This window comes from Gastrolobium bilobum, unplaced genomic scaffold (assembly GCF_033153095.1).
Source record: "Gastrolobium bilobum isolate Gb01-03AN ecotype WA unplaced genomic scaffold, APGP_CSIRO_Gbil_v1 utg4431, whole genome shotgun sequence".
NCBI classification, from domain to species: Eukaryota; Viridiplantae; Streptophyta; class Magnoliopsida; order Fabales; family Fabaceae; genus Gastrolobium; species Gastrolobium bilobum.
Genome location: NW_026899844.1, coordinates 1 through 11524, shown reverse-complemented (window position 1 = coordinate 11524; position 11524 = coordinate 1). Strand labels below are relative to the sequence as shown.

Genomic DNA, 11524 nt, shown 5'->3' with positions numbered 1-11524 from the left:
ACAACACAACACATAACAAACAACGGGTGGTTGACTAGTTTGGGACTTTTTTCCATTAAATTTACAAATTTGGTACGTGGATGAGAGTAATTACGGTTTTGGGTCTTTAAGTGCCGCGGTGGGGATTCAGCGTATCTAAATGACACCCCCCGGTCCCCACGGCACTCATGTAATTTGTTTTTTTTTCTCTGCTAACCCAGTGCTGCCTCCATCGGCATTCCATAAATAATATTTTTACTTAAATAAGTGCCACACATAGCCCCCATCAGCACCAATTCACATTTTTTTATTAAAAGTTTCGCTCAGCCCCCCCAACGACATTCATATAGTTTACGTTCTCTCGCTTTCATCTTCGCCCCCTCCCCCCAAGAAGTCAAGTACTCAATCAAGAACAAGTTCCCAGCTCTGTGAGGAAATGGAGTTTTTGAAGGTGAAATCTTATGCATCTTTCCTCCATAAGGATTCCATTCCATTCGTACACTCTCACTTCTAATCATAAAGTCCCATATGGACGCTAAAGCAGTCTTTGGAATGGGCTTTTTCACATAGTCTGACATGGTTTTGAAGTTGTACGAAGTGGGCTCTTTGGGGACATCAAGCAAAGCTTCAATGGGGGCTTCAATTGGGAAATTGTACCAATAAAGAGTGGAATTGACCCATGGCATTTCAATGCAATCACTTTGCAGCAAACCCAGTTCAGGGAAACTCTCATTTAACAAAGGCAGAAGTTTATCACTCTGTCCCAGAAATAGGCCAATAAAAGTGACTTGTACGGTCTTCTTACCACTTTGAGTACCATTGACTACTTCAGGCATAGGTCTTATGTAAAGATCTTAAGGTAGTTCTGTTGCAATTAGTTTCCATTTGTAAACAACATCCGAAGCACCTTCTTCCACTGCTTTTTCACTTTGAATACAGTCACTATTGGAGTTACTGAAACCAATTTGATCTTCCATGAAAGAATGACACCAAAACTAGCCCCACCACCTCACTCTCCTTGATTGGCCCTTGGGTCACTACACATTTTGTGGAGGGGGAGGAGCTAGGTGGGCTTTGGTCCACCACATGCGCGCGCGCCGCCGTCCGACCGTCCTAATCGGATCTGTTCGTTCGGCTCGATTCATGTGTGTGTAATAAAATATTTTGTCCAAAAATGTATTCGTTGCTTCCCTCCAAAAACTTCAAACCCAAACGTTTCTACCCGCCAGTTTTTTGAGCAATTTTGAGCCGAACCGGTTCTTCCCTTTCGCGAACTGGTCACCTGTTGTGTTTGCTCGCCGAACTAGTCATCGGTTGTACCTGTTCGTCGGAACGGTCACCGGTCGCGTTCGCCGCCGTCAGACATGGCGGATCGCCGCCGGCAACTGTTCATCGTTACCGGTCAATGTCTATAAATAGACACTGACACCTTCAGAAATTTATCCGATTTTCTGCACTGAAACTCTGCCGGAATTTTTCTTCCCTTCCGGTTTGCATACTTTCGTTCATCCTCGGGTGTACTTTCCTCTGGCAATTGTTGTGTTCGTTTGGGCTGTTGATTGGTAGTGCCACCATTCTTCAGACAAAATTCGTTCTATTCTAGGAGACAAGTGTCCATCAACCTTTGGCATCTGTGAGGGGGCAAATTGTCTTAAGGAGACACGTTCTGTGGGCTCGGATTTTACTCCTCTGATACTGCATTTTTCCATTCTTCTGATTCTGTCTGTTTCATACATATCAAGTAAGTCTGTTCTTTAATTTTATAATTGCACAGTGGTAATTCTGATCATTTACCTCCTGTGCTTTATACATGGCTTCAAATCTCTTAGTGATATAATATCACCCACTGTCTTCAATAACACCCTCACCCGTGGAGAGGCGCATGTGCGGAAATATCTATGGTACTACTACTGTACCATTCACTGAGTGCATCTATCCAATAAAAAATGAGAAATAACTGTAATTTAACACTTGTTAAATGACAGATGTACCTACTACAAGTGTACAGAAGATAATCTCTGCATGTGCATAGAAGAAGGGATCTAGTGCAGTATGAGAATATTTAATTATCTCGATTTAGGAATGCATTAATTCAGACCCTATAATGGGTCTTGGTGGCCGCTACTGGATTATGCATATATATATGTGGTTCAAAACAAATATATTGTGTTTTAAGGGAGAAATGAGTGTCCTCTTAGAGTACACAACTTTTAATAGTTTTTAACTAGATATTCTTACATATTTATAATATGGGATATATTATTCTACGTACTCTTATTTTGCCTACTTTTTCCTACCCCTCTCAACACCATTTGATTACAATCTCATCTAACGATGGAGATTTATGATATAAAATAAACTCTTTTACCCTTTCTCTCTTCCACAGCCTATTACTCTTTCTCTCTCCTCTCGTTTCTCTTTCTTCAATGGTGCTTCAACATCAAAAATAGGTACAAGCTTTTTTTCACTTCATCCAACCCAGCCATTGTTACGAGTACTTACATAAAAAAATTGAAATGGGGTGTCAAGAAGAAATAAAACCAGATGTCCTATGTTATGGAACTAGGTAGGCTTGTTGTTAGGCGTACATAGAGAGAACAGAGATCATTTTCCCACTTCAAGGTGAAAAACAAGATAAGAAGAACGAGATAAGTTGATTCGTTTCAAATTTCAACAGCAAAGTAGAAACGTTACGATAATCGTGGATTAATTCAAATGAAGGGTTATTCATGGTTTTCGTTTTTTTGTAAATTTGTGGTTTCTGTCGTATTCAATTATATCAGATTCAAGAAATTTTGAAAATTATACTCATCCAGCAGAACTATCATGCCATTAATCATTGCATGGATTTCGATTCAAATATAAATTCAGATTGTAAAATACGCAAATCAATAAAGAGAAAAGGGATGAGAGCGAAAAAGTTTGGGAGACAGTGAAGAGAAAGAAAGGGGAAAAAAGTTTATTTTATTCTGCAAATCTCCACCGTTGGATGCGATTATAATCTAATGGTGTTGAGAGGGTAGGCAAAGGTAGGCAAAACAAGAATATACATAATAGCATATCCCTTATAAAGGAGAGGTTATATTTACTACCTTCTTTTCTTACTACCTCTTACTATTAAATCTTAACCGTTGATTTCCGTCAATCTAACAGTTATAATTTATCAAAAATTAATAATTAATTAATGAATATGACCCAATAAATTATCACTGTTACATTGGCAAAAATCAACGGTTAAGATTTAGTAGTTAGAGGTAATAAAAAAAGAGATAGTAACTATGACCTCCCCTTTATAATATTAAAATTGTACTTTTTTTACTTTCCACGTCAGCAGACAGCTTTCTAAGAGAAAGAAAGAAAATACAACTTTAATATTATAACTATGTATTTTCGAAAAAATATATTTAAAACTGGTAAAACGACATACTTGTGTTCTTTAAAAGAACATTCACTACATCTTATAGATATATACGCACGATGGTTTCTCATTCCAAAAAGACCCCCTACAATAAGCTACTTGAAGGAAGATCAACCGGGTACATCAACAGTGGTGTTAGATGGCATTATGGAAGAAAGTTTTGTAGTACTTGCTAAAAAGGGTGAAGAAACCTAAAGGTTTCTTGTTGAGTTACACTTTTGATAGATCATGAGTTTTTGGGACTACTCGAGCGGGCAAAAGAAGAGTATGGTTTCAAACATAGGGGAATTCTGTTAATTCCCTTATACCCTCAAGAGAAGATTCTAGATGAACCATGGGAGAAGAGTGCCAAAGATGGAGGCAGTTTGTGCTCTGCATGCAGATGTATATTTAGAATATATGGTCTTTTTCATTAAATAATAGTTAAGGTATATGTTAAGACATTTCCTCCAATTGAAAGAAATATGTTGAATTTACTTGCAACTTAATAGATTCGAATCAACCATCTTGCTTTGAGATTGTTAAGTTAATAGATGTATATTTATAGATACTGGGACTTCTTAAAACCCATACACCCCTTCAACTTCCCTCTTTTCTTTTCTTCCTTAAACCCACTTCTTATTCATAACCAATAAATTGTCTATACAAATTCCAACAATTTTTACTTAAAAGTTTAAGAGTAAAAACCCTTTTTGGTCCCTGGAAATATCCACGAACCCCTTATTGGTCCCTAGCAATAAAAAAGGGACATAGTGGTCCCTTAAATTACAAAAAACAGGCCACGTTAGTCCTTTTGTTAAATCCCATCAAACGGCCCAACTAACGGTGCAAACTTGGCACGTTAGTTTGCTGACGCGGATTTGAGTAGTCCATCGTGGATTTACATCGCCCTTATTGGTCCCTGACAAAAACCACGGGGCCTTTTTTGGTCCCTAACTAAAGAAAAACAGGGACATGAAATCAGAGGACTTCTATGCAATCTATTGTCATTGTCTTCATAAAATTCTCGAGCTTATCCATGTATCCATGCCGACTGTAGAGTTCAATTATGCAGTCATAATGCCCCAGCCGAGGCAGGACACGGTATTCATTGCTCATTGACTTAAAGCTTTCCGCGCCAAACTCAACAAGGCCTTCTTCAACACAAGCAAGCAGAATGCATTGAAAGGTCACATGGTCTGGTTTGATGCCTTTTGCTAGCATTATCCCAAAAAGGTCAAGTCCATCTTTACCTCTATAATTGTGGCAACATCCCAAAATTATGGTATTCCAAATAATCACATCCCTAGTAACTGCCCCCTTCAAAACCTCAATAGCACGCTCAAGACAACGGCATTTAGAGTACATGTAAACCAAAGCAGTTCTGATTATAGTATCTATCTAAAATCCATGTCTAATGATGAATGCATGAATTTGTTTGCCAAGGTGAAGAGCAAAGGTATTTGCACATGCTTCCAGAAGGGTTCCAAATGTATACTTGGTTGGTTTTGTCTCCCATTGCAACACCTTAGCCAAAAACATTCGCGAGAACATGAAAACTGATTCCTTTGCATCACCAACATCAAGATACCGCCTCATAATTACATTCCAAGTGACAGCATTTGGACGTGGAATCTCATGAAACATCTTCCGGGCATCATCTGTAACCCCACATTTCGCATAAACATCAACAAGGGAACTCTCGAGGATCACATTTCCACAAAAACCAAACTTTGTCACAAGCTCATGAACCTGCCTGGAGAGAAGAAGCTGAGAAGCAACAGCACAAGAGGCAAGAACACTAGCAAAGGTGACTTCATTGGCGCAAAAACCGGACCTATTCATACACAGGAACAGAGAAAGAGCCTCATCCGAGTAACCCATTTGAGAATAAGCAGTAATCAAGACGTTCCAAGAGCCCCCATCTCGTTGGGGAATTTCGTCGAACAGTTCCCTAGCATCGCGAAGAGAAGAACATTTGCCGTAGGCCTCAATGGCGCGATTGAGGAGGAAGGTGGGTGGGTTGGGGGAGAAGGGGAGCAAGTGGGACTCGACCTTGCGAGCCTCCACGATGGCGCGGTGGAAGGAACAGAGACGAAAAAGGTGGGCGTAGAAAAAGAAAGGGAAGGGTTCTGGGAAGACGAAGAGAATTGAAACTGCTCTTCGGACCCGACCAGCTTCGAGGTAAGTGAGGATTGTTTTAATCACAACCTCGGTGGTTGTGGTGGCGGGTGAGTGTGGCTTCAGGTTTCGCTTGTGGTTGTGGAGGAGTTGGTTTAGTACAGAAGCTCCACTCACACCCATACAATGATACAATACAAGGGGAAAGAACATGACACACTCTTTCCCTCAAAGTTATCCTCAAGACTAGAAGGACAAAGCAAACTTCAAATTGTTGTACATCCATGTCTTCTGGTTTAACAAATTTGATTGCATAGAAATCTTCTGATTTTATGTCCCTATTTTTCTTTAGTTAGGGACCAATAAAGGCCCTGTGATTTTTGTCAGGGACCAATAAGGCGTTAGAGATGCAACTGATGCTAGGCCAGGTGTCCACACGACCATGGAGATGCAACTAATTATCAAAACGTCATCGTTTCAATATCTACGGTGGACCACTCAAATCCGCGTCAGCAAACTAACGTGCCAAGTGTGCATCGTTAGTTGGGTCGTTGGATGGGATTTAACTGAAGGACTAACGTGGCCTGTTTTTGTTAATTTAAGGGACCACTATGTCCCTTTTTTATTGTTAGGGACCAATAAGGGGTTCGTGAATATTGCCAGAGACCAAAAAAGATATTTACTCAAAGTTTAATATTTCTCATGTTGTAGCAGATAAAATTATCTCCTACATATATATAAAAGTATGTGAGATCCATATTTTCTTTTTGTCTCTCTTCTTTTAACATGAGCTCACATGGGCCCTACAGACTTTTATGTATGTGTAAGAAATAATTTTATTTTCTGCGACATGACACACATCAAACTCTTTTACATATAGTTCTTATTGATTCTTAACAATCAGTGTTTTCCCCTTAATGGCAATCTTATGCAGAAGTCTCCAATTATATCGCTATTTGCAAATACTCGGTCCAGCAGCAAAATTATTAGGTCTAATATCACATTAAGTGATTAAGGGGAACACGAAGCATGATCAACGAGGAACCATGTTTGCAATTACGAAACAATTGATCTCATCTATTATTAGGGGTGACAATTTGTGTCATGAACACATAAATTCATGTCAAGACATTTTACATAAACACAACCCATTTATTTTACAAGTCTAAATGACATGATACCAATAATTTGTTAATTTCAAAGTGTCCCACTTAATTTATGGGTTGACACAACACATAACAAACAACGGGTGTTTGACCAGTTTGGGACTTTTTTCCATTAAATTTACAAATTTGGTATGTGGATGAGAGTAATTACGGTTTTGGGTCTTTAAGTGCCGCGGTGGGGATTCAGCGTATCTAAATGACACCCCCCGGTCCCCACGGCACTCATGTAATTTGTTTTTTTTCTCTGCTAACCCAGTGCTGCCCCCATCGGCATTCCATAAATAATATTTTTACTTAAATAAGTGCCACACATAGCCCCCATCAGCACCAATTCTCATTTTTTTTATTAAAAGTTTCGCTCAGCCCCCCCCCCCCCCCCCAACAACATTCATATAGTTTACGTTCTCTCGCTTTCATGTTCCCCCCAAGAAGTCAAGTACTCAATCAAGAACAAGTTCCCAACTCTATGAGGAAATGGAGTTTTTGAAGGTGAAATCTTATGCATCTTTCCTCCATAAGGATTCCATTCCATTCGTACACTCTCACTTCTAATCATAAAGTCCCATATGGACGCTAAAGCAGTCTTTGGAATGGGCTTTTTCACATAGTCTGACATGGTTTTGAAGTTGTACGAAGTGGGCTCTTTAGGGACATCAAGCAAAGCTTCAATGGGGGCTTCAATTAGGAAATTGTACCAATAAAGAGTGGAATTGACCCATGGCTTTTCAATGCAATCACTTTGCAGCAAACCCAGTTCAGGGAAACTCTCATTTAACAAAGGCAGAAGTTTATCACTCTGTCCTAGAAATAGGCCAATAAAAGTGACTTGTATGGTCTTCTTACCACTTTGAGTACCATTGACTACTTCAGGCATAGGTCTTATGTAAAGATCTTAAGGTAGTTCTGTTGCAATTAGTTTCCATTTGTAAACAACATCCCTAGCACCTTCTTCCACTATTTTTTTCACTTTGAATACAGTCACTATTGGAGTTACTGAAACCAATTTGATCTTCCATGAAAGAATGACACCAAAACTAGCCCCACCACCTCTTCTTATAGCCCAAAACATATCTTTTCCCATTGACTTTCTATCAAGGATTTTACCATTGACATCAACTAATTGTGCATCAATGATATTATCCACAGAAAGATCATATTTTCTCATCAGATTCCCATAGCCACCACTAGAAAAGTGATCCCATATCCCAAAGTGGAGCATACCCCAGCTGGGAAACCATGGAATTTGCTTTTCTCTGCAATGTTATAGTAAACCTTACCAAGTGTTGCTCCAACTTGAACCCATGATGTCCCATGGCACTAATTAATATTGTAAAAGCGAGAGAAACTATATGAATGCCGTTGGGGGGCTAGGCGAAACTTTTAATAAAAAAGAAAATGAGAATTAGTGCCGATGGGGGCTATGTGCGGCACTTATTTAAGTAAAAATATTATTTATTGAATGCCAATAGGGGGTGGGGGTGGGGGCGGCACTGGGTTAGCAGAGAAAAAAAAAACCAAATTACATGAGTGCCGCGGAGATCCGGGGGCGTCATTTAGATACGTTGGGTTCCCACCGCAGCACTTAAAGACCCCAAACCGTAATTACTCACATCCACATACCAAATTCGTAAATTTAATGGAAAAAAGTCCCAAACTGATCAAACACCCAACAAACAACATATGTATAACTTAAAAAAAGATTAATGTGGGTCAACGTCGTGTTCGCAGGTTGACACTCAATATGACACAATTTTTTTCGTATCAAATTTTATCAACACAAATTTGAAAATAAGTCAATCCAAACACGAATTTCTCGTATAATACCAACTGAGTCCTGTTAAAAATTATCACCCTTAATCTACTACAAGAGTGAAGAGCAAATTGTTGATACACTCACCAAGGCCATTAAAATGGAGTTATTTGTGAAATTCGGAAGATTACTAGGTGTTTAAACGCTTATTTTAAACTAAATGTTAGCAAACTTCAAATGTAAGGGAGGAAAACGAAATGGGGAAAAGTCAGGGCTTGTGTACATTTCATTTTCTGATGTCGGGTTTTATTATTTAAACCGTTCTGATTTTTATTTTATTTTTTTATTTCAAAAGGCTCTCCCTCAACAATAAAAGTTGCTTAAATGCATATGGAGAGGAAGAAATTGACCTGCCAATGATGCCAAATGAAAGCAATGCATGGCTACACCTACTCGCCAATCGCTAGTGGCTCCGCAACTAGTCCTAGAGTCAAGAAATTTTCTTGTTCTTTCTGCATATAAATAGCCAAACTCAAATTATAGAAGCCACAAGCTCAAAATTCAGAAGCTTTCAAGCTCACTAATTCACTTTCCTATCAACAATAAGAAATTGCTTCAAAATGCCTAGGTCATTCCTTGGGAAGATGCAAAAGGGTTTTTCACTCTTTGTACACAGAAGGCCTGAACTAAGGTACTTCAATGAAGATCTTGTTGAAGCCACAACTGTGATGCCAGATGATGTTAGGGAAGGATATTTTGCTGTTCTTGCAATCAAGGATGGAGAATCCAAAAGGTTCATTGTTGAGTTAAACTACTTGACTGATCCTTCATTCTTGGGACTACTCGACCAAGCTCAGGAAGAGTATGGTTTCGGACAGCAGGGAGCTCTAGCAGTCCCTTGTCGACCTCAAGAATTACAGAAGATTCTAGATGGTCTCAGAGAGTAGAAAAGAGAGAACCAAAGGTGCAGAAACGGATACAAATACTATTGATGTTCCATACTTCCTATAATAGAAAACTACTTTATAATCAATTAAGCCTTTTGCTACAGCTTGAAGAAGTATATGTAGATGATTCATTATATTCTTCATGTCAAATTTTGGTCATCACTTCTAGCCATTAATAAATGTTAAGCATTATTGTCATCCCGGTACTTCTTTAACTTTTTTATTCACTACATCGGCTCAAATATTTTGATTCTTCCAGGTTAGTTATTTGTAAGGGGGAATGTTATATTTACAAACTTTTTGTTTACAAACTACATTAAGTATGACCGATTATACTTCAATCAAGAGTTAGTTATTTTTGTAAAAAAAAATTGTAAACGGATCTTCCCCATTTTTAAGTACTAATATATAAACTTTTGCTGAGGCTGGTGGAATTGCCTTAATTAACCTAGCATGTCTTCTCTCATGGACTATGTTTTAGGAGAAAGGGAAAAAAACTTAAATGACCATAATGCTCAACGATATGCATGCACCAAGATGCTTTTTGAGCTGAAAACAATTAAATGATTGCTTGCTGGCTCAGTTTTCCTATTTTGGATGTTGAATCTACAGTTCTACAACAGTATGAACCAAAAAACTAGGGGCGAGGGTGATTATAATGATATACTCCATTTCTTTTCTTTCAATTAGGAATGTCTAATTCTCTAGCTTCCAAATACCAAATTGTTTGGTCATATGAAAAGAAATATGTACGAATGCTTTCATTAGAAACGTGCCATTATGCCCCTTGCGAATGCAATCAAAGAATTGATATCAAAACTGAATTGAATAAATTAAATTGAACGGCCAACCACACAAGCCTAGTCCATTAGGCCGACCGGTAAAGCCCACATAAGGGGTTAACCTTTGCATTCCTAAAATGAAATTTTTAAACCCTTATCAGAAAGAATGCACCTCATGCATCAGGTGAGGACGTTTGTCTCACACCTTTTGGGATCCACAAAAGCAAAACGGTTATGGCTACTCTAAGTCATCATTGGGAAATCTTCTCAACCTAAGAGTACAAATTCCAACTATAACTTCCTCCCAATCCTTAGCCTCTATCCCAATCGATAAGCCTCAAAGACAAAGTGATATTATTACTTTCAGGATATAGACGAAAAATCTGTAGAACAACTATTTAAGTTTGTAGCATCTATGATGTTGAACTTAATTCATCCAACGACTCAAGGAGCCATTGTTCTAAAAGGAAAACACATACTTCAAGAGAACTCTCAACTGCTCCCACAGCTGAACTAATATTAAAGATAAGTAATAAGTCTTAGTCAGCAGATTTCACAAGTCAATAAATAAGACGCTAGAGACTTTATATTACATGACTCCATATGTATTAACAATGAAGTACATAAGATCCTTAAATTCAACATAATATAATTAAAACATGTAACATATTATCCTCAATAGTTTTAGTTCATTTCTATACACCCAAAAGGGATAACAAGCTAATTGACAAGGCTGTCACATGATAAAAAAAAAAATATTAACAATGAAATTATTTCACCTCAGAACAATTACTAGGCCCAACGGGTTCTCTCAAGCAATTAGAAATTGCCATAACTGCTGCTTCAATAGATGCATCTTCCCCCTGTTTCATTTGTTGTTAAAGTTAAACCATTATCAAATTATTAACTAAGCTAAAAAAAAGAAAAAAATTTAGGTATATTGAAAAGCAGAGTCTACCTTCTCTTTCCAATAGAAAATGTTACCATACTTCCCTGCCAAGCGACTCCAGAAACTACGTGGGATGTCCAAATCAACTGAAGCACCAACGTTGAAATTCAATATATTGCCTGCTCAACAAAACCCTTTATATTATCTTAATTGGTAGATGCATATATGTATAAAGAAGGGATAAGTGTTTATGTGGCTTTTGGGGTTAAAACTGGAGAGCGTTTTGGGAATTTGACTTCTCTCTTGCAACATGAATTTTTCCCTAATATCCTCCATTTTCTTTTCTCTCCAAATCGAAATACATCCTTTTTTTTTTTTTTTTTTTTTTGCAGAAAATAACTTTATCTCAATGAGAAACACTAAACCCTAAACATAAACATGCCAAAAAGGAAAAACAATAGCAACAAAGAAAAGTGTGGTTGATCCTTTACCA

General features: G+C 38.1%; 1 protein-coding gene and 3 pseudogenes across 1 annotated transcript; 1 reads left to right on the top strand and 3 right to left on the bottom strand.

Annotated features, from left to right (window-relative positions):
• Positions 1-302: 302 nt before the first annotated feature.
• On the bottom strand, positions 303-4270 carry LOC133293884 (berberine bridge enzyme-like 5; annotated as a pseudogene).
• Positions 4271-4357: 87 nt separating this feature from the next.
• Positions 4358-5680, bottom strand: LOC133293883 (pentatricopeptide repeat-containing protein At3g26540-like; annotated as a pseudogene).
• A 1380-nt stretch (positions 5681-7060) lies between these two features.
• On the bottom strand, positions 7061-8216 carry LOC133293882 (berberine bridge enzyme-like 4; annotated as a pseudogene).
• An 817-nt stretch (positions 8217-9033) lies between these two features.
• LOC133293844 (auxin-induced protein X15-like) lies at positions 9034-9360 on the top strand. The gene has a single exon (XM_061492456.1). The coding sequence runs from the start codon at positions 9034-9036 to the stop codon at positions 9358-9360; it is 327 nt and encodes a 108-aa protein (XP_061348440.1).
• Positions 9361-11524: the final 2164 nt, after the last annotated feature.

What these genes read in the sequence shown, in the direction of transcription:
- LOC133293844 (XM_061492456.1), top strand. Translation starts at nt 9,034, where the DNA reads ATGCCTAGGTCATTCCTTGGGAAGATGCAAAAGGGTTTTTCACTCTTT.